Below are 22905 nucleotides of genomic sequence, written 5' to 3'. Positions count from 1 at the left end.
TGGTTGCTAGGGAGAAAATTGGCATCCACTAGTGATTACACTCCGAGTCACGAGTCAAACGGTCAAACCCCCGTGTCTCTACGATGTTCTGATGCGGAGATATAAGGCTTTGTTTACTCTGTTGCTAGGGTACTGTATTTGGTTGCTAGGGAAAAAATTGGCATCCACTAGTGATTACACTCCGAGATACGAGTCAAACGGTCCAACCCCCGTGTCTCTGCGATGTTCTGATGTGGAGATAAAAGGCTTTGTTTACTCTGTTGCTAGGGTAATGTATTTGGTTGCTAGGGAGAAAACTGGCATCCACTAGTGATTACACTCCGAGTCACGAGTCAAACGGTCCAAACCCCGTGTCTCTACGATGTTCTGATGCGGAGATATAAGGGTTTGTTTACTCTGTTGCTAGGGTACTGTATTTGGTTGCTAAGGAAAAAAATGGCATCCACTAGTGATTACCCTCCGAGTCCCGAGTCAAACGATCCAACCCCCGTGTCTCTACGATGTTCTGATGCGGAGATATAAGGCTTTGTTTACTCTGTTGCTAGGGTACTGTATTTGGTTGCTAGGGAAAAAAATGGCATCCACTAGTGATTACCCTCCGAGTCACGAGTCAAACGGTCCAAACCCCGTGTCTCTACGATGTTCTGATGCGGAGATATAAGGCTTTGTTTACTCTGTTGCTAGGGTACTGTATTTGGTTGCTAGGGAAAAAAATGGCATCCACTAGTGATTACCCTCAGAGTCACAAGTCAAACGGTCCAAACCCCGTGTCTCTACGATGTTCTGATGCGGAGATATAAGGCTTTGTTTACTCTGTTGCTAGGGTACTGTATTTGGTTGCTAGGGAAAAAAATGGCATCCACTAGTGATTACCCTCAGAGTCATGAGTCAAACGGTCCAACCCCCATGTCTCTACGATGTTCTTATGTGGAGATATAAGGCTTTGTTTACTCTGTTGCTAGGGTACTGTATTTGGTTGCTAGGGGCGTGGCTTGGGAGTGGCCAATGATGTGCCCAGTGATTACACTCCGAGTCACAAGTAAAACGGTCCAACCCCCGTGTCTCTACGATGTTCTGATGCGGAGATATAAGGCTTTGTTTACTCTGTTGCTAGGGTACTGTATTTGGTTGCTAGGGGCGTGGCTTGGGAGTGGCCAATTATGTGCCCAGTGATAACACTCCGAGTCACAAGTAAAACGGTCCAACCCCCGTGTCTCTACGATGTTCTGATGCGGAGATATAAGGCTTTGTTTACTCTGTTGCTAGGGTACTGTATTTGGTTGCTAGGGGCGTGGCTTGGGAGTGGCCAATGATGTGCCCAGTGATTACACTCCGAGTCACAAGTAAAACGGTCCAAACCCCGTGTCTCTACGATGTTCTGATGTGGAGATATAAGGCTTTGTTTATTCGGTTGCTAGGGTGCTCAAATTTGGTTGCTAGGGGCGTGGCTTGGGAGTGGCCAATGATGTGCCCAATTGTTACACCCCTAGTCAAAAGTAAAACGGTCCAACCCCCGTGTCTCTACGATGTTCTGATGCCGAGATATAACTGTTTTTATTTTATGTTGCTAGGGTGCTCAAAAGTGGTTGCTAGGGGCGTGGCTTAGTAAGTCTGTAAGGATCCTGAGAGACTGATTGGATGCTGAGTAGAATGAGCCCACCCCCATGTCTCTATGACACTGTGGTGCAAAGATATCCATCCGGGCATTTTATAATGGCAGTCTATGGTATAGGTTGCTAGGGTGCCCAAAATGGTTGCTATGGTAACCTTACACCCCATTGTGGGGGACGTCCTGACAGAGTCTAGCACCCTCTTCAAATTTAGTAACCCACATGTTTCTATGAAATCCTGGCTCGGACCTATGACCCGTCAAAATTTTTGCAATGGTAAGTCTATGGGATTTTGCCCCATTGACTTTTCATTGGGGCACTTTTGGGCACCTCTTACACCCCAGGGGTACAACTTACACCCCATTGTGATCCATGTTCTTACAGAGCCTACCACCCTCTTCAAATGTTGTAACCCACATGTTTCTACAAAATCCTCGAGCGGAGCTATGACTCATCATAGTTGGGCGCAATGTTAAGTCAATGGGATTTTTTGGGTGGTTTTTCGCCCCCCTTTCGGAAATCCTGCACCCGATCGCTTATAAAAGTCATAGCACACCTCTCCTCAATAAGCCGGTCAATTTGAGCCCTAATTTATGGGTCTACGACAAACCGTGTGGGACGAGTTACGCGCCGAAAAAGTGTGCAGACATAAGAATAATAAGATACTAGATAGGTACATTTCCTGAAGAAAATGTGAGTGGTGCTTGCCGTGGCAAGTTTCGGGGGACAATTTATGATTATACTCCAAGCCAAAAGTAAAACGGTCCAACCCCCGTGTCTCTATGATGTTCTGATGCAGAGTTATAAGGCTTTGTTTACTCTGTTGCTAGGGTACTGTATTTGGTTGCTAGGGAAAAAAATGGCATCCACTAGTGATTACCCTCCAAGTCACGAGTCAAACGGTCCAACCCCCGTGTCTCTACAATGTTCTGTGCTCGGTTGCATGAAACTCCTTAAGTGAGGGTTTCCCTGAGGGGGAAAAAATCCCTGAGGTAAGGGATTTCTTTAAGAGCGTTGCAACAAAGGTCTTAACTGTCACCCTTACCTAAGTGTTTATACTAAGTATTTTACGGTAGTCTCTGCCTAAACACGGCAGCGGAGAAGCGGTTGCCATAGTTACAAAATCTCACAGCATAAACAAATCAACGCACGCAGCTTAACAGACGGCGGATTTGTGTACAATGAAACATCGCAAATAACAGACTGTAATGTGCCGCATGTATAAAACCTCAAAGTAATTTAAACTTGAAGCACTTTAGATTGACGGACGATCAAACCGCTATTCTTCTAATAAATGCGCATCACTTTTCTCTAAGGACTATTTCGATCTTTAGAAATGTGTGTTGGTACTTCATTTTCTTAAATAACCATAAAATCAGCCATCGCGTGTGACGTTAAGGGACCTCTTATAGTCCCTTAAGTTTTTAAGGGAAAATTGGACTTAAGGACTTTGTTGCAACGCATAGCAGAACTTAAGGTAATACTTTAGCATTTAAGGGTAAATACTTATTGACAGCCTTAAGGTTCACTTAAGGGTTTTTCTTGCAACCCATTTTTTATTAAGGGCACCCTTAACCTTATATTTAAGGGATTTCTTAGCTTAAGGACTTTCATGCAACCGGGCACTGATGCGGAGATATAAGGCTTTGTTAATTTGGTTGCTAGGGTACTGTATTTGGTTGCTATAGGGAAAAAATGCCATCCATTGGTGATCACACTCCAAGTCACAAGTCAAATGGTCCAACCCCCATGTCTCTACAATGTTCTGATGCTGCCATGTTTATTCCGTTGCTAGGGTACTGTATTTACATAGCACACCACTTTCATGGGTGTATGACAAAGCACGCGGAACAAGTTATGTGCCGAAAAAAGTGTCCAGAGTTTGAAGAATAAACAGGACTGAATCATTCCATAGACACCTTCATCACACCTTAATTTTCTTTAATATGTGGTTGTTGTTTTTTCAACAAGCTGTTCAGTCACATGAAGCCATTGTGAATATTTTTTGTACTGAAATTCCAATGAATGGATGGTTTAATAAATGTATTTGTTTATATTGTGTCAGTCAAATTGATTTAAAGAAAAAAAATGATGTCGGGCCCTTTAAAAATATTATTTATATATTTATTTTTACTAAAGTGTGGGTGGTTTTTAACAGCATGTTTGATTATCTGTTTGTGTATTGGATGATCATAAATGTATGCCGCTCTCTGTACAAACCGCTAGGACAGCTATTGGTTTTAACAGAAAAGCAGAGACAGAGAGAAAAAAATTTGCAGATCGACGGGGTGGATTCACATTAATCCAGATCGGAGTAAGTTGTTTTTTTATACTTTACTCTTTGTTTACGACAGTTAGTAATCATTAGCTAAGTATCTTGTCGAGAGTGTGTGAAATTTTTTTTCCAGTCACAAATAGGAGACTGACAGACATTAATTTTTTTTTCACGATGACAGAACACATGAGAGATGGGAGCTCATGTCTCTGTCGGACACGCTGTAATGTAACACGCAAGTATCTTCAGATAATAAGTTATCTATCCAGACAAAAATGTACGTCGCTACATTTTAAATCACATTTGTTACTGAGTAAAAAAAGGAAGTTGATAAAGGCGCGCCACGTATACCCTACAGATTGATTGATGGGTGGGGAACGCGCTAAACTCTCCATGGATGCGGACGAGGCAGGCGGCAGCTGATGCAGACACTCAATTAAATTCTTATGAAACAACCCCCTGGTCATATTCAAGCGACACTTTGGATCTTAAAAAACTCGACATCAAACTGGCGCAAGCATGTTCAGGTAATTTAATGATACCAGGCACATAGACTGAAGGTCTCGTGCCAGTGTTCCCGCTGGTGCGTGTGGGCTGTCACTGACGCGAAGCGAGTGTTTAATTCCTATGAATTAGTGGTTCAATTAGAATATTATGAAGCCACGACAACACTTTGTACGCAAAGAAAACAAAAACTTAACTTTATTCAACAGTTTTTCTCCATGCAGAAATCAGGAGACGCCATTGACGAAGACTGCCTTCGTGCCACATGTGAAGAGTGGGGTTCTATGTCAGCAGAAGAACATGCATGTGCTATGGGCTGATATGAGGGTGAGTAATTAATGACTGAACTTTCCTTTTTGAGCGAACTATCCTTTTAAGTTTTGAGGCATGAGCTTTGCATTTTGCTTTGCTATAAATGTTTTTCATTATTCCTTTTCTTTATGTGTATATTTACAGAACCTACGTTAGATTCACACACAGTGACCACATAGAGGACTCACCACATGTGTAGTACTCCACTCTTTTTGAAATTATTTGCCTACATTTTACAGTATTATCTGTAAATGAACCACTGATGAAGAGTTAAATTCTAAAATGCCAAACAATGTTTTGTCAGCCAAATCTGCAATAGTATTATGAAAGTAATGTTACAAAGACACATGTTAAACAAATCAGTACTGATGTAATGTAATGCTTTTTATATTCATATTACTCACACTTTGCTATTTACAATTACTGGCATATACAGTTACTGGCATATACAGTTAATCATTTAAAAAGCTGTTGATTGGAGAGGAGCAATCTTCTGTTTTTGTCCCAGAGATATGTACGATATCATGTTTAAGTTTTAAGTACCTGAGTTATGGTCGGGGACTTTATCCTAAGCCAGTAACTTACTCTGAAATTATTTAACATACTATATATGGTGTTCTGTTTATAATTAATAACAAGACACTTGCATACAAGTTAAAATGTACATTTATTTACAAAATTTTGGCTACATTCACCATGGGGAAAATGGCTGAGGTAAAACAAAGCATTTGGAGAAAAGGATAGAATCAGAGGAAGAGCTGTGACAGAACTCAGTGTGATGACTTCCTTTGTTAAAACGAAACATTGTTCATCAAACGTCATATGAAGTATAAAAATCCTGGACATTTTTCATGCCAAAAATGTGTGTAGAAAGTTCAAATCCAGCAGTTCAAACACTACTGGATTTGGTCTTTCAAACACTCGGCAATGTTTTTTAAAAATATATCATTTCCCAAAGGGGCTAAATGAACTTGATCACGCAAAAAATGTCCAGGATCTTTATGCTGTATCTGACGATGATGCACAATGCCTCCACCAATAGACAAAACAAAGGAAGCCATCACACTGTTTACAAAGCGCCGGGCTTTGTCCATTTTTGGGGCGGGTGCAGACCTCCACTGGCATCGCTGTGTAATTGAAGAAAAGATGATCTTCATCTTTGGGAACTTCCTGTGGAGGTCTTGCAAGTCCTGCTTGATTCTTGCAACAAGCTCCACACTCTTGATGTTCCCCAGGTCATTTCCGCCACAGTGAATCAAGAGGACATCTGGCACAGCTCTTCCTCCAAGGCACTGGTAGAAGAAGGGGAGGGTGTTTCTCCAAACCATCCCTCCCCAGCCAAACCACCGGACATGGGCATCCAGCCCAAGGTTGGTCCCAACAGTCTCCCTCGCGCGTTTTTCCCCACGGTGAATGTAGCTGTCACCAATTATGTATATTCTGGGTCCTGTTGAATTGTAAAGTAATAATAAATAAAAGAGTATCACCTTTCTAAGAAACTTTGTTATTGTGAGTTGTTTATATTTAAATGTTTTTTATATGTATTTTACAAAGCTGTATATGCTTTACAGTATTTACAATATGCTGTATGTCAGGAATACTCAAAGTCATTTAATTTCCAGCAAAGGATATGAAAGTGTGTTTTTTAATCAGTTTTGGAATAGTCAATATAGTTTTTCTGCAGCAAATTGAGGACAGAGGCACGCAGCGTTTGTGCTTTTTCATGGGGAATAAATGCATCATTTTCCATCCACTCATTTTTAAGCACACCGTTTTCGTTGTCAACTTTATTTTAAATTTACGATTTTGGAACAGCTCTGATGTACATCAAACACTTCCAAGGTTTAAAAGTCTTGTTAAGGTAAGCCGGCATATGTAGCATAAAACACTTTACAGACCTGTTTTTAATCTATGGTATGTGATGTGCACAACACCTGGTTCGATTCCTCTTTAAGGCAATTTTTTAAATATAAAATTTAACTAAGCGACCACCATTACAATTGGATGTAAACGTGAGCTGCGCGATCTTTTGGTGTTTGAAAAAATAAATCCTAGGAAATTATATTCACATGACATGCTGAAAGGACACCACGGACTATGTGAACTGAAGAGTTGTCTTTTTTTCCCTTGCGGCCTCTAGAGGCGCGAGACGTGAAAAATACATGTCGAGCGCCCCCTAGTGGCCAAAAAGTTCCGCTGTGTGCCTTTAAATCACAGATTAAACTATAAGAAATTAAACCGTCATAATAATAAAGCTGTGCAGCTGTTGTTGATTTCGGGTGGATTGAATATAGCTAGGACAACAAATAACTAATGAACTTCAGGTTTGCTTATATCATTCTTAAATTAGAAGCTTTATGCTGAAATCACAATATAACATTTATTTCCATATATATATTTTATGTTATTTATTTTATACTTACTTTTGGACTGTGAGCAGGCTGTAGAAGTTGAGGCCATTTGTAATGTTGATCCTAAAATGAAGATAAAATTCAACCAACAATCCATTAAAATGTATTTATTTTATATTAAAAGAAAATTAAATGCAAGTGCTCGCCAATCAACTGTATGGCGGTTACTATAATTAAAACAGACACTAAAGATGTGCTGCTCTCCAAAACATAAGACTAACTTAGTTGTTCAAAAAAAGACATTCTGTTTTTAATATATAGCTTATTATTATGTGTCTTTAAATTTAAGTTGTTATTTATATTCAACTTACCTTATTTTAGCAAGGCAGTCAAGAAATGAGACGGTCAAGGGGAGTGGTTGAATTGGGCGCGCAAGCGTTTAGGCGGAAGCTTGACACAGACGATTTCTTCTGCGCATGCCCTGGCTCCAATCTGACATTTTACGTAACATGGTCGGACATTTAAGTCTTTGCTCTGCATTTCCTTCCATTGTAATGTAATAAAACAACTTTGTTTCCATTCACATCTATTATTTAATACAAGTTATTTTTCTAACTACTAAGTATTTTATCAAATTTCTAATTTAAAAAAAAAACCATTAGCTTTTTTTTCATTACATTATTTTCTCTCCCACTTAGTTGCTTTAACAGATTGATAATGTATGATGGAAAATAATGTCTTTCAAACCTTCTAAAAACAAATAGTTTGTGATACATTAGTGCTGTAGTCACAGTTAACTTATGGATAAGGTTGTAGTATGAATGCTTTGGGTAAATAACAATCAATTACTGATTATTAATCAAATCAGTAGTTAAACTAAATAAGTCAACTTAAATTATTACATTCTAATTGGTGTTTTATAATAGGAGGGCATCAATTCATCCAACCTCCAGAGGGAGCCCTCTACGGAATATCGACTCGACGAAACATCAACGTCATGCAGTTAGTTGTCACACTCCAGTACAGTAGGTGGCGGTATGCACATTTACAGTTAGTTTGCTTCCCACCAGTTAACCCACAAAAGAAGTTTTACTCGATCACTTCCTATTGTTGCTACGTTTAACTTTTTTCAAGTTCGCCTTAACGAAACATTCTTTTGCACTTTATTGTCTCATAATGTTGTTTCACTTTTACTTCATTGACTGTTTGTTTCATCAACCTTTTGCTTGTTTACCTTGTTAGACCGCCTGCTGTTTTTTTATGTCTGCATCTTGTATTTTAATAAACCTGGATGGATTCTAAACATACATTCATACCCTGTAAATAACTGAATCAACAACGTGTTAACAGTCAAAATTACGCCAATACAAATGTTATGTGATCCTAATTGCTATTAATAAAATATGGTAAACGTTAAATGGTCCTTTTACCCATCACCACATTAAAGTTATTTATTAATGATGTATTCAAAATTATCTATATTACCAAATAATTAATGAATTACATTTTATTCTGTTTTCTATTTCAACAGAAAGGAACATAACATCCACGTCCTTATTAAATAACTAGTCCCTTACCTCATAAAAATATACAAAATCTATTATTTTCAAAGATATTTCACCTCATTGCATATTATGAGTCTGGGAGACAAATAGTGAGTATTCATAAATCATGTAACCCATTAGAAATTATTTAAACATTACATCACTGTTCATTAGAATGATCATTAAATCATAATCATGGTAACCATGTGTAATCACATCAGTCTTAAGTAAATATAAGACTTTTCCAGATTATAAGTAAACTTGAAATCATGGTTACAAGTTAGTTAATAAGTAATGCCAGTGTAAAGAACATTTACTTTAACAATAATTGGAAAAGTGCTGTAATAATTAAGGACAGACATGTTGGATGCAATTTAAAAAAAATTGTTTATTAAAAAGATTTAATAAAGTGCATGTTGTGCCAAATCCTGTCCACCAAACGAAACCCTACCTCAAAACTGTAACTTCATTAAACATTTTGGTTCAGAAAAAAATATTGTACATTGCTGGGTGGAAAAATGTTATCACGGACTAATATTTGTATAAACATGTGCTGTGAGTTTCACGATGACACGTGCTTGCAGTTTGTATATGAACTAAAAAGAGAAAACGCCACATCATTAGCTGCACACACACAATAACCACAAATATATATTTAGGTTTTTCAGAAGACAACAATTTATACAAATTATAAAAAGGTTTACATCCACCTTAATGTATGGTGTCAATGTTTTATAATAATTGTGTATGAGTCTCTCAAATGTCCACAGTAAATTTGGATCTCAATATCACACAGTCACTGTTTTACAAGGGTCAAAAATCCAGAAGATGCTGGAAAAGACTGTATAAGACATGGAGGATTTTTTGAAGATCAGTGGACAGTTTAATACCTCAGGACAAACAAGAAACTCTTAAACAACTAGCACAAAATATACCAAGTTGTTGTTTTATGTAACTTTGCACACTATGAATAATCAAGTTTACCTAAGCTTTATTATGTGTGTAGTATAGTTTATGTTGTTAATTTGATTATCACATTTTATTATTTTGATTTCAAATAATTTGTGCAGCCATATTTACTTGGACATTTTTATGACTTAATTATAAAAAAAATGTAGCAACTCACAAACCCAGTTTTGTAATCCCTAGTCAGAAAGTAATCGAAAGGGAAACAGGAGTTGACACAACACCCCCAGTGAGCAAGCCAATGGCGACTGTGGCAAGGAAAAAACTCCCAACAAACTAATGTCAGGAGATAAAAAACCTTAAGAGGAACCAGACTCAACAGGGGGAACCCATCCTCCTCTGGCACAGCACATACATTTCACCTTAATTATAAAAAGTTAGTATATATAGAAATGCAAATGTATTACATAATATGATAAAAATATTTATAAACACATTGGGGCGGTTTCCCGGACAGGGATTACACTAGTCCTAGACTAAAATAAATGTAAAAGCTGTCCGAACTGAAAACAACGTGCACTGACATATCTTAAAATACATCAGTGCCCTTTGTTTTGTCTCAAAATGCATACAAATAATGTTTTTTGTAAGACATGTTTGTTAAAACTAGTTATATTTTCTAATTAAACTAAGGCCTAGTCCTGGTTTAAGATTATCCCTGTCCGGGAAACCACCCCATTAAGTTTGTATGAATAATTATACTGGAGGAGGTCCAATGAAGCCATCGAGCCGACATTCAGTGCATGCTGGGTATCCTGAGGTAGAGATGGTAAAACAAACGAGACAATGTTAGTTTATTTATTTGAATTGCTTTCACTCTGTAAGGTTTATGGAACATAACGTTTGAAAAAACGGTTAGATTAACGCAAGACACATTTTTGCTCTCTCAATTCTAAAACCATTTTAAAATCTAAAATGTAACATTTCACAAATACAAGCATCTGAAACAACACACTCTGTGTTTCCCATTAATTTTTGATACTGTGTTCCTTATTTATTTTGAATGTAAAAATGTATTTGACTGTGAATATGCGAACATGAACTCAGTTCAACCGTAAATCAGGTATCAGGTATGTAAATAATAATATCTTAATTTCAGTTGTATTAAAATGCAGTATTTGGCAGTTCAGATCTTAAGTGCCAATATTAGTCTGGACACAAATATGATACTATGAAGACACAAATTTTCAAATGATAATTAGCATCATCCAGTGCCATAGTCTCACAAAATTAAATGGGAAACACTGACAATGCATGATAAAATAGACTGAAACATTAGATCTTACTAACCCTATTAAAGTACGTTACCTTGTGCTTATTATAGCTTACTATGCTTTGGCATAGTCCTTTCTTTGCTTCTTCAGTCTTCAGACTTCTCCTTGCTCCCTCCTTCATGTCATACACATTTTGTCCTGTCCTATGGCTATGAAATGAACAAATTAATAATAGGATCACTTTCATACACATGTACTAATAATTCACAACTAAACCTTACAGAATAAAATTACTACAAATTCAGTCATTATCCAATATTACATAATTTTGTGATTACCATATTTTACTTTAATTGTAGTAAAAGCATGGTTAATTTTCAGGTTTGTAGCACACTTGTACAGTGATTGATTCAAAATGTTTAAATACCTACCCTTAACTGCCATATTGCAGAATTATATTTAGCCGTTGACAGGACTGATAATCTTCAAGGTCCAACTACAAAGTGACAAAAGCGCACATATTAATAACACAATAAAAGTGGACTGCATAGAAGACAATCAGCACAGATTGTTACAAATTGTACAGATTAAACAAATTCAGTTAACTTCTATAACCTAAAATCTTAAAACTAAACATACTATAAAAGTCTTTTGTACTATCTCCTTTTACATTGCTGCCCTTATGATAGTGTTGTTATCATTGACTTCTGCTGTTATACTCACTGTCCTCTCTGGAGCTGCCTTACTAATCCTCACTGCATCTTGTCTGCCGCTGCTGCAGTTATTGTCCAGTGTCCTCCCTGAATTTGCCACACTGCTCCATACTTTGTCCTGCTGGTTCCAGTTGCTGCACTACTGTCCTGTTAGCTGAGTGAAACACACAACCATACGAGTCAACCCATTGCCTAAGGCTGTCAGAGCCCTATTGCCACCGTTAATACTTACTCATTGCCCACCGTTCCGTCTGTCGAAACACCACAACCATAACCGCCTACCCATTGGCTAAGGCTGTCGAAGCCTCACTGGCACCGTTAATGCATGCTCAGTGCCCCTGGGGTCAGCTTGTATGGTTGTGTGTGTCACTGAGCCTGGGTCGGTATGGCAAAACAACACAACCATAACTTCAGTCTTCTCCTTGCACCGGTCCTTGGTGTCATACACGTTTTGTCCTGTCCTATGGCTATGAAATGAACAAATTAATAATAGGATCACTTTTATACACATGTACTAATAATTCACAACTAAACCTTACAGAATAAAATTACTACAAATTCAGTCATGAACCATTATTACATAATTTTGTGTTAACCATGTTTTACTACAGTTACAATGTTTTTTTTTTTATTGTAGTAAAAGCATGGTTAATTTTCAGGTTTGTAGCACACTTGTACAGTGATTGAATCAAAATGTTTAAATACCTACCCTTAATTGCCATATTGCAGAATTATATTTAGCCGTTGACAGGATTGATAATCTCCAATCTCCAACTACAAAGTCACAAAAGCACACATATTAATAACAGAATAAAAGTGGACTGCATAGAAGACATTCAGCACAGATTATTACAAATTGTACAGATTAAACAAATTCAGTTAACTTCTATAACCTAAAATCTTAAAAATAAATATACTACAACAGTCTTTGTACATCTCCTTTTACATTGCTGCCTTCATGGATAGTGTTGTTATTTACTGACTTCTGCTGTTACACTCACTGTTCTGTGTCCTCTGTGGCACTGCCTCACTTATCCTCACTGCATCCTGTCTGCCGCTGCTGCCATTATTGCCCAGTGTCCTCTCTGAAGTTGCCACACTGCTCCTCACTTTGTCCTGCTGGTTCCAGTAGCTGCACTACTGTCCTGTTAGCTCAGTGACACACACAACCATACGTGCACAACCATACGAGTCAACCCATTGCCTAAGGCTGTCAGAGCCCTATTGCCAGCGTTAATACTTACTCATTGCCCACCGTTCCGTCTGTCGAAACACCACAACCATAACCGCCTACCCGTTGGCTAAGGCTGTCGAAGCCCCACTGGCACCGTCAATGCATGCTCAGTGCCCCCGGGTCGGTATGGCAAGACACCAAACATAACCATATGTGCCAAACCATTGGCTAAGGCCGTCCTAGACCCGAAGCATGCTTCTTGCTTTCCGCAGCTATCATAGCACCAGAAATCCAACCAGCGCTGCGTCTCCAGCTCCTCCGATTACACGTCCAGCACTACACAGCCTAAAGAAAGTTGATGCATGCTAACCGACATTTGCTGGCAACTTCTCCATCCATAATAGCACCAGAAACCCAACCAGCGCTGCGTCTCCAGCTCCTCCGATTGCACGTCCAGCACCACATAGCTTGAAGAAAGTTAATGCGTAGTCGGTGCCCACGATTCCATATGGCATAAAACACGACAATATTGGCCAACCACAGAATGTCATTTTCGCAATATACAGTACACAGGATTGTGGTAACTGTAATAGCTCTGTAACACACCTGACTGAAGACACAAGTCCGGATGTGAGATGTATATGTGATCCAGTAGTGTGTGCTTCTCAGTTGTAGCTGATGTGATTAGCTGTGTATATCCCTTGGATTGAAACATCTCCAGTATAGCCTTTCTTCCAGCAGATAAGAGGTCCTCATTAAAGTCTCCACAGATGATTACAGGATGTTTATCCATCATGTCCAGATAATTAAGTAGGCCCTTTAAATTTGGCAAGAATTTTTCGAGACTGTAGTGTGGAGGCCTGTACACTGCAGCAATTGTTGCACACATTGGGGTGTCGATTTTGATGACAACAAACTCCAGGTCTGTGACACTTTGGATGTACTGTCTGGACTGAGCTTGAATATCTTCTTTGCAAAATATTGCAACTCCACCACCATCTTTCTTTGCCATTTCTGCATGGGTTGAGTAGGAGGCATGTCTATTCCGTGCAAACATCTTGTATCCTTCCAACTGGAGATGTGGTGGAATACATGAGCCAGACAAGTGACTTTCCGTTATGCAGAGTATATCCGATAGTTGGAGCTCATGATGGCATCTGATATCCTCGATATGGGATGATAGTCCTTCCGTGTTGTGATGAATTATTTTAAGCGTTTCGTCCTGGTTGATTTCCCCTATGTGCTGCAAAAGCGGCATGATTCCTTCGAATGTCGCTTTTCTCATATTTTCCAACGATGCTGTGATTTCAGGATCAGCATAAATCTTCTTTTCAATGAAGTCTGTAATGTGTAATCCAGAAAGCGACGTCGTTCGGCTGAGGGCAACGTAGGCCATTCCCGGTTCAAAAATCTTTTTCAGCGACACTACGGCAGACTGCATTGTCATACCTTGAACTTTGTGAGCTGTGCAGGCATAAGCGAGCTTGATGGGAAATTGACGACGAACTGTTCCTTTCCTCAGACTTTCTTCAGATCTCTCAATATATACAGAGTTGTCGTCTTCACCTTCCACTCTTCTGCGGTGTTTCAGACCTGCATTTGGATTGTCGAGCTGAAGTCCTAGCATGTGTACAGTGGAGATTCCATCTCTTGTTTTAGTGACAATGTTAACAATCTGACCAAAACATCCATTTACAATTCCATCTTCAACATCCAGATTCCTTGTCACCATTATACGAGCTCCCACTGCAACTTGTATAGAATCCAGCAAGTCATCCTTCTTTCCAGTGACAGGTTTCTTTTGTCTTTTCATCACTCCTGTTCTTGGGTCTTTCCTGTAGTCTTCGGCATCAATGGTTATGATGTCAGTGTGAATAGCCTGTATTGTTTTAGTATTGTGCATGTGAACTTCCTTGTTGGTTGCAAATATGTGCAGAGCATCATGAGGGCAGTCTTCTGGGTTCTTTACAGCTTGGAGTAACAGAACTCGGTCTTCTTCTCTAAGAACATCAGTCTTCTGCCTCACTCGCAGTCGATTTAAAAGCTCAGCAAAGGCAAGGTCCTCCTTTTGACGCATGATCTCTGTAAGGGTAATTATTTGAAAACTGTCCTTCCAGAAGTCCAGAACATCATCTTCATAAACACAGAGCGGTTTGGCTTTACCGAGAGGTGGTAGTTGGAAAAAGTCTCCTACAGCGAGAACAGAGATTCCTCCAAATGCTTTCTTGCTGCCTCTGATCTGTTGAAGTCGCCAGTTTACATAGGCAAAAAGATCCTTCGAAATCATGGACACTTCATCAATGATGAGAATTTCCACACTGCATAACTCTGCTCGTACTTCATCTAGAGCATTTCCAAGTCCTTGATAAGGTGGCTTTAAGTTCCTTGGCAGTTTTAAAATGGAATGCAGTGTTTTACCAGAAATATTGAATGCTGCTGTTCCTGTAAATGCACTCAAAATCACTGTAGGCACAGAGAGATCCCCTTCCTCCTGAAGTCGAGGCAGTTGTCTTAGAATCTTGGTTGCTTCCGTATATATGCACTTAATGACATGAGATTTTCCACAACCTGCACCACCTGACACGAAGTAAAAAAACTGTTCCGGATTATGACCCCAGATACGCTTCTGACACCAATGACGGACAATGTAGAATATTGCTGCCTGTGTCTCATTTAGACTTTGAAACATCTTCCTGACAAATTCAACACTCATCTGTGGTGCCTTTATCCGAGGAACGACTCCATCTCCATCTTCAAGAAGAATCTGGTATTCCGGTACATCATCTTGCTCATCCTCTTCATCATGATTGACATCTTCTCGTTCTGCAATGCACTCCAAATTATCCACTTCAGCTTCAGGGGCAAAAGCTGTCCAAGCATTCTCAGATGGGCCTTGTTGCTGCAACTGTTCAATTGCTTTGTCCACTTCTTCACTGTGTTTTTCGAATTTCTCCTGGTGTGCTTTCACTATTGCGCATACAGGCATTCGGACACCAGGGTGGGAAGGAAGTTCCACGAATGCACTTTTGTAAAACTGCTCATACGTTGGAAATGTTGGAGGTTTTAGCTGGGCATTGAAACGATGTGGCACATAAAGTTTCACTAATCTTCCGTAAAACTTTTCCGGTTGTTTCTCCTCCGAAAACCGTGCATATCGAATAACGGCAGCCTTACCGACAGATCTTTTCTGAACAAATCCCATATCGTTGAGCAGACGTTGTACATTCTTTCCCTTAGTTTGCTGACCGTACACAATGCGGTAATTTGACACAAAGTCTGCCAGACACATCTTTTCAAACTCCAGTGTTTGAGGCCTTGCTCTGTATTTATCTATTATTCCCGACATCCAAACATCCTCTGAATCTGGATTTTTGTGCAGTAGGACACTAAGGGGCAGACTCATCTTCAGAGCATCGTCATCCGTTGGTATAAACACAACACTTCGCGAACACTTCTTCATTGGTAAGCTGCATGTTCGTGCTACAGACTCTTGTGAGCTCACTTGTCTGTGTTTCGAGTATGCTTGCATAATGTGCTTCATTTCATCCTCTTCGTTCACATCTGTTTCACGCACTGCTTTGATTACGTTCTTCAGCATCTCGTTCATTTCATGCTCTGGTTTGGAAATATAGGACAGCATATACATGATGCAGCTGTAAGGGTCAAGTATGTACTGAATGTCCATGTTAGCATTCCATGCCCTCAACAAATCCGGATTGTATCCATTAACCCAAACCTCCTTTGGATCACGTTTGATCAAAATGACACTAGATGTGGACAACTCCCTGGTGTACTTCATGTAATCGTCCATTGACAAATTACATTTTGTCAGTAGCTCAGACAAGTTTTCAAAGGTGACTTGGGGATCATTCAGCAAATCCCACAATGGTTTGAGTTTCATCCTAGCATCACTCATTGCTTTTTGAACAGCATCTGATCGTGACTTTCTTCTATCTTGGTGGTTATCCTCTTCGTTTTCCTCCTCTTCAGGTCTTTGTGGTCGCGGGCGAGTTATTGTGGTGTCAGACATTGGTAGTTTAGGGAACCCAAACCTACACAACACATTTCCTTTCTTGCATGACTTGGAGTGTTTCCTGCTGTGAAGTTGAACCTCTGTGACAATCTGATGAAGTTCAGGATCAGCCATGGAATCAGGGAGCCTGCATGTTATGTAGCGGTCAATAAAGCCACAAACAACTTCATCAGAATCGCTTTCAAACTCAGGTGCACCTTCTACCCATGCAAGCAGATGTATATGTGGGCTACCTCTTGCTTGAAACTCAACTCTGTAAAAGAAATCCTTGACCTTTCCAATGGGTTGGGCAGGTGACAAAAGCAGGTGAGTCATTAGCGCATCCACTCGTTTCTCAAACATCCGCATGACAGTAACAGGGTTACTTCGAAGGATTTCACATTTTGTCATCCAGTCAAGCTCTGAAAAATCAACCTCTTCACCTTGCTGCGCTTTGATTGCCGTTATTACTTCAGGCCATCGCATTTCGGCTGCACTGAATGTGCAAAAAAAAGTGGGGGTTCCCAACTGCCGGATCATGGCTTGTAGGTCTCTTAGAGTTTTCTCCCAATAAGATGGCGAGCCTCTAAGGGGTTGCATGAATCGCGTGGCATCTTTGTTGCGCACCAGTCTTTCAACTTCACGGTTATCTTGAAGCAACCTATTGGAAATTCTCCGGCCATCTTTTGTGATGGGTTTGCCTTTCCGCAACTGGACAGTCATGCTGTTTCTGGCCATATGTGTTTCTGTTGCAAACTGTGCAAAGAAAAGGTAGGTTTGGTCTCTAGCAAAACGTGTATCCACAGAGAGCAATCTAGCATTGAAATACATACTTGGAGATAATGCTAATTCTCTTGCCTCATCAATTGTGTTTTCTCCAGTAGGGAACTGAATTGGAAACGCCATGGATTCCAGCTTTGGGATTTTGAAAAATCCAACAGGTTTTTTTCCTTGAGCAGGTGCAATGCTGAATATTCCCTCGCCATATGATAAGATCTCCTGGCCGATGTCTGGTGGCTGCATACATGTGTCCAAGGTGAGGCCAGGTCGAAGTTCATCCTGTTCCTCTTCACTCACATGTTGCTCATTCTCCTCAGCAACACTGACGTCTTGTTGCTGTTCTGTGTCAATTTCCTCATCAAGGTGACTTTCAAGTATTGAATTTTCACTTATGGAGATATCCTTGTATTCGGAGTGAATCGCTTTTAGCTTTAATAAAGCTGCAACGACATTGTGCATATTCACAGTGTGAAAATGCTGGTATCCTTTAAATTGGACATGTCTTTTAAGCTTCACCTGTAGGAGTTGCGACTCACTACTATGTCTTGGTAGACAATTTACCGTCTTTTCCACCTCAGACGGCACACACACAATGGCACCATGTACTGCTCTTTGCTGTCCTTTAGGCAGTGCAACAATTTTTGCAAACGGTACAATTTTGGCAATGAGTTGACGTTCAAGCACATTTAATTCCATTAATTCTGCAGGGATGTGTGCCAATTCAAGTTTGTTTGCCACAGCAATTGAAGACATGCTTCCTCTCTTCAGATGGCTATCACAAGTATGGCAAATCCATTCCTTTCTTCTTTGTTCTGGAACCACACAAGAATCTCTGCAGCTACTGTCACAAATGTGAACATATTGCCCGGTTAAGCAAGATGCCAGAATATGTGGATTTTTTATGTAACTCCTTCTGTTACAGACTCTGACTTGATTTGGAAACATAGCTCTGTGACAGACTGTGCAGACATGTGTGGGGCCTTGCTGAATGTTACATCTGAATGCATCTATGGCACTTTGCATTACTTTGCTGACCACAGGCTGAGGTGTTTCCGGTATGAAACTGATGTGAAGTTTATATTTCCTTTTGATTCGAAGTGCACATTGCAATTTATGATAAACATGGTATGCAACATCACTGACACATTTCTGTCTTTTGAACAAGGTACATCTTAAGATGTGACGTGCTCTAAACTGTGGATCATCTGCATATCTCTCGACCATGTACTCTTTCATCTTCTTCTGAAAAGCAGTATCCTTGTTGTACCTCGTCACCATGTACTCTTTCATCTTTTTCTGAAAAGCAGTATCCTTGTTGTACCTCGTCACCATGTACTCTTTCATCTTTTTCTGAAAAGCAGTATCCTTGTTGTACCTCCTCACCATGTACTCTTTCATCTTTTTCTGAAAAGCAGTATCCTTGTTGTACCTCCTCACTATGTACTCTTTCATCTTCTTCTGAAAAGCAGTATCCTTGTTGTACCTCCTCACCATGTACTCTTTCATCTTTGTCTGAGCATCAGCACATGTGTTGTACCTTCTCTTCATATAATGTTGAATTTTCTTCCTGAATTGAGGATCTTGATTATATCGCTCCTTCATACGCTCCTTCATAGTCTCCTTTCTCTTCAGTCGATAATTTAAACAGGTAACATATCTCTCTTTTTCATATTCCCTTTTTTTAAATTTTCTGACTTCCTGAGATGTAGTTTTGTCCTTGAGTTGTAACTGTTGTACAGATATTTTTCTCTTTACTTTTCTTCTCCGCTGCTTACTCATTTTCATCACTTGCTGGTTTTCATCTCCTTTAAAAACAAGGATTTCTGGGGTTTGGGCTTGGGCTGGGTTTCTTGACTTTGGAAGAGCCAAATTCATTTGTGAGACTGGTGATGGTGCTGCCTGTTTGTCAGATTGCTGCTCCATTTCAAATGACACAGGCAAAAATTCATAACTGGCCACATCCGGGTGGTCCTGGAAGATCCTGAGAATTCTGTCTATCATGTCACTTAGGTGTGTAAAAGTTAACATGACAGCAGTTCCAGCACCAGTGGGATGACGCAAACCTTCAGCAGTCCTTGAGTGTGAATCAAAGAATCCATATCTTCCAGATCTGTCTCTGAACACTGCAAGACATTCTAAAGAAACGATGAGAAGTGCGTGACTAACAGTGGTTGAAAGACACTGAAGTCTTTCAGTAAGAGGAATAAACCATTCTTCTGTGCCAGGGTTCCCTCTGGCTCTGAGGAATCCCATCTTGAGCTCAGACTTCTGCACACGGTATGCTTGGGTGAATGTTGAAACGTTCAGTGGTACCTCCTCCACAGCCAGATGGTCCTGAATAAATCTTTGTTCATCCATAAGCTGCATTTTAACAGCAACATACAAAGCATCCCCCTCCTCTAAAACTCTATCAAGTTCAGACATCCCAAACTGAACCCCTTCACTGTGGTTGGCCAAGAATATTAATCCTACACATGTGCACTGATGATTCCTTGAGAAAACATCATACCGTATATCACCCTGGCAATGGGATGCCTGCACAGACAAAACTCTGGGTGCACTATCACAGTCTTCTACGTGTAATCTGTCAAATACCTGAGCTACAGCAGTAGGGATGCTTGCCTGTTCAACCTGGAAAGAATAATTAATGGAATAATTAAAAAGTCTTCATATACTCAAATCATTCTCAACTGTGAATCACTCATAAATCTTATAATAGTTCAATGTTTTCGGTTTCACCAAATATAAATTATAGGAAATAAATTACTTTAAGATGATGCAAACTTTTTTATCTTTAGAAAGATCTTTTCATATACTTATTGTATGAGACATACAGCTTGCTTGATAATGTGGACCAACTATTTTAAGTAGGTTTCCCTTTAATTAAGATCTCCCTGCAAACTACTGAATACACCTGTCTGAAATTCATACCAGTTAACTAAAAAGACATAAAACAAATAAAACAAAAAGCAAGTTCTTTAAAACCTGAATGTTCTTTTACTAAAATCTTACTGGTATGTGACACACATAATTTAGAACAGATTGTTTTTTTCATCAAAGCATTGTGTAGGTCTCATTTAAAGTAGGGTTGGACAAATATTTCTAAATCAATATATTTCACTGTATAGTTTTTCCAACAACAGTTATATGGTTTCTAAACACATTTATGATATTTCAATATATTACAGCGTCCCGTGGCCGTTCACGTCATTTCTAAAAACTAGGGATGCTCCAATCGATTAGTATTGGCTGATAATGGCATTAAATGACTCGATCGGTACTCGCTAAATTCGCCAATCTCATAAACCGATCATTTTGTCCAGAAGCATGTTATTATCTCAAACAAATAGGTCAAAAGTACCTTGGTAGTCCTGGAAAGTCTGGTCTGGTCATTTTCCAGGTCCACCTTTCTCCAACGCGTCTTCTGAGCCTGAGATCTCTTTCCTTTCCGTGGCATCCTTTACATTATCAAGAGATAAGAAATATAATCATTTCAAATTCATCACTAGTTTGACTTAGCGAAGTAACTTCTAAAAGTAAAACTTTAATCTAAAGTCTTAAAAATAAGCCATGGGTCTCTTACTAATCATCAAAATGAATTCAGGTAAAATGCAGAGAAATTTAATTGTGCAGTCAAATTTATTTCAACAGGACACTCCAATATGCACATACTTTCCCCCGATGTATGTTCCCTGTTGAGCCTGCAAAGATAAAACCAGTAGAGTAGTCTGAAGAAGAGAAAACAGTTTAACAACAATGCAAGAGAGTATGTATAAATATAAATTCTAAAATGCAATTGTAAAATACAAAAAACAATTTTTTTAAGAACAATAAAATTAAAGTAAAAATGTAATGTAAAACAAAAATGCACAAAAAAGTCTACAAGATATCTATAAACTAATCTAAACCTAATCTATAATCTAATATAATCTATGTATCTATGTATGTATCTATCTATGTATCTATCTATCTATCTCTGTATCTATGTATCTATCTATAAACTAAAAATTGGTAGAAGGCAAAACACAGAAAAAGTGCAATCAAAGTAACAGCCGATATATGAACTGCTCTCTGTAGAAAAGCCAAAACACAAGGAACCTGAAAAAGAAAGAGACATAATAAGCCACAGGAACTACAATCATGGTGGTGATCTCTTTAAAATTGTATAATACTGCTTAAAAATTAAACATTTAAAACACTGACCAGTGTAAGAAATGCAGCAATTGTAGTCTGATCAGTGAAGCTGAAAAACAAACAATGATAACATAATGAAAACAAGACAACTCAAATCAACTATGCATAACATCCATGTCAAACATAAATTTTATATTTCATTTATATGTAAAAAAATTTTGGAATGTCTCTTTCTTAGAATAACCAGTCATATATACAAGACAAGTGCCAAACATGTCTTGGATTGGGTGGACTGGCCATTTATCCAGGTCTACAGCAAGAAACCTGGGAGAAGAGTCAGCATCCCCTTATATACTACAAGTGGTTTGAAGAATGGTTGATGATTGTGATATTTAATATTTGTAGTATAAATAGCAGTTTGAATAGTTTATATAGTTCTGATCACTGTCATTAACATAACACTGGTTTAAAACAAGCAAAATCTGAAGCTATCACAAATTAGTTTATTACCTCAAATGCAGGAATGAAAGCTCGTGAATCAGTATTCTAAAACAGAAAAAAAAGAGTTGCACATAAGACTCAAATGCATACAGAATATATACAGAAAGCGAACAAAGAGCTGTTTCTAGGCATATGGAGTCCCTAAGCTATATTAATTTGTGTGGCCCCTCACCCCCTCTTTAGAATAAAAAGTGTTTTTCTTACACTATAAGAAATTATTTAAACACCAAAATTGCAGACATGATTTACTATCATTATTAGTAGTATTGCAGTCATTTATTTAAAAACTCACATACTTTTTGGATAACAGTGAGAACATTTTACACTGCAAACAAAATACTATAGATGAACACAATGGGCCAGTTTCCCAGACAGGTTATAGACTGCTGTGCATTTTATAAAATATGTCACTGCAAGCTGTTTTCAATTCACACAAACATGCATTTTAGTCTGTGACTACACTTAACCACTGTCTGTGAATCCACCCCTTTATTAATGAACATCAGTTTCACTTATTATTTTTGTCTAGCTGGGTATGATCAGGATTCATCATCAATGAACCAGTTTACAGTATTATCTGTACTGTAGGCTATGTATATATTGCAATGCCATACATATGCAACATATAGCCTACACAAATCTGCTGCTACTGAAAGTAAAACAGACTAACTGCTAAGAGCATAATACAACAATCTATTCTAAAATGATGCTAAACCATAGAACAAGTTCAATTTATTTTCATAATGCATTACAATCGATTCAGAATACCTCGCATCACTCGCTGCACTGTCTGTGTTTGCATGTTGAGTAACTTG

At 38.8% G+C, this 22905-nt stretch overlaps 1 protein-coding gene and 1 long non-coding RNA gene across 5 annotated transcripts; one reads left to right on the top strand and one right to left on the bottom strand.

Annotated features, from left to right (window-relative positions):
• The first annotated feature begins 3801 nt into the window (after positions 1-3801).
• Positions 3802-4971, top strand: LOC135717966 (uncharacterized). Its single transcript, XR_010520467.2, has 3 exons — positions 3802-3924; positions 4599-4716; positions 4846-4971. It is a non-coding gene; the product is annotated as an uncharacterized lncRNA (long non-coding RNA).
• LOC135739311 (uncharacterized) lies at positions 4874-21273 on the bottom strand. 4 transcript variants are annotated; one of them, XR_012336998.1, is made up of 10 exons: positions 21128-21273; positions 20817-20913; positions 20051-20086; positions 12199-12263; positions 11722-11956; positions 11500-11643; positions 11208-11272; positions 10871-10985; positions 7125-10317; positions 4874-6148 (listed from the first exon to the last, which is right to left on the bottom strand). XR_012336998.1 is itself a non-coding variant. In XM_073815265.1 (8 exons), the coding sequence occupies exon 1, from the start codon at positions 17579-17581 to the stop codon at positions 13211-13213; it is 4371 nt and encodes a 1456-aa protein (XP_073671366.1). In that variant the 5' UTR covers positions 17582-17667; the 3' UTR covers positions 6011-6148; positions 7125-10317; positions 10871-10985; positions 11208-11272; positions 11500-11643; positions 11722-11956; positions 12199-12263; positions 12491-13210. The 4 variants fall into 4 exon arrangements, 3 of the variants coding, with proteins under 3 accessions (XP_073671366.1, XP_073671367.1, XP_073671368.1); XM_073815265.1 differs by lacking the exons at positions 20051-20086; positions 20817-20913; positions 21128-21273 and adding an exon at positions 12491-17667 and having other exon boundaries at positions 6011-6148; XM_073815266.1 differs by lacking the exons at positions 20051-20086; positions 20817-20913; positions 21128-21273 and adding an exon at positions 12491-17667 and having other exon boundaries at positions 6011-6148; positions 11722-11950.
• Between the last annotated feature and the right edge of the window lie 1632 nt (positions 21274-22905).

Source organism: Paramisgurnus dabryanus, chromosome 7 (assembly GCF_030506205.2).
Source record: "Paramisgurnus dabryanus chromosome 7, PD_genome_1.1, whole genome shotgun sequence".
In the NCBI taxonomy this organism is placed as follows: Eukaryota; Metazoa; Chordata; class Actinopteri; order Cypriniformes; family Cobitidae; genus Paramisgurnus; species Paramisgurnus dabryanus.
The sequence above is the reverse complement of the archived record's forward strand: the minus strand, read 5'-3'. Positions and strand labels throughout refer to the sequence as shown.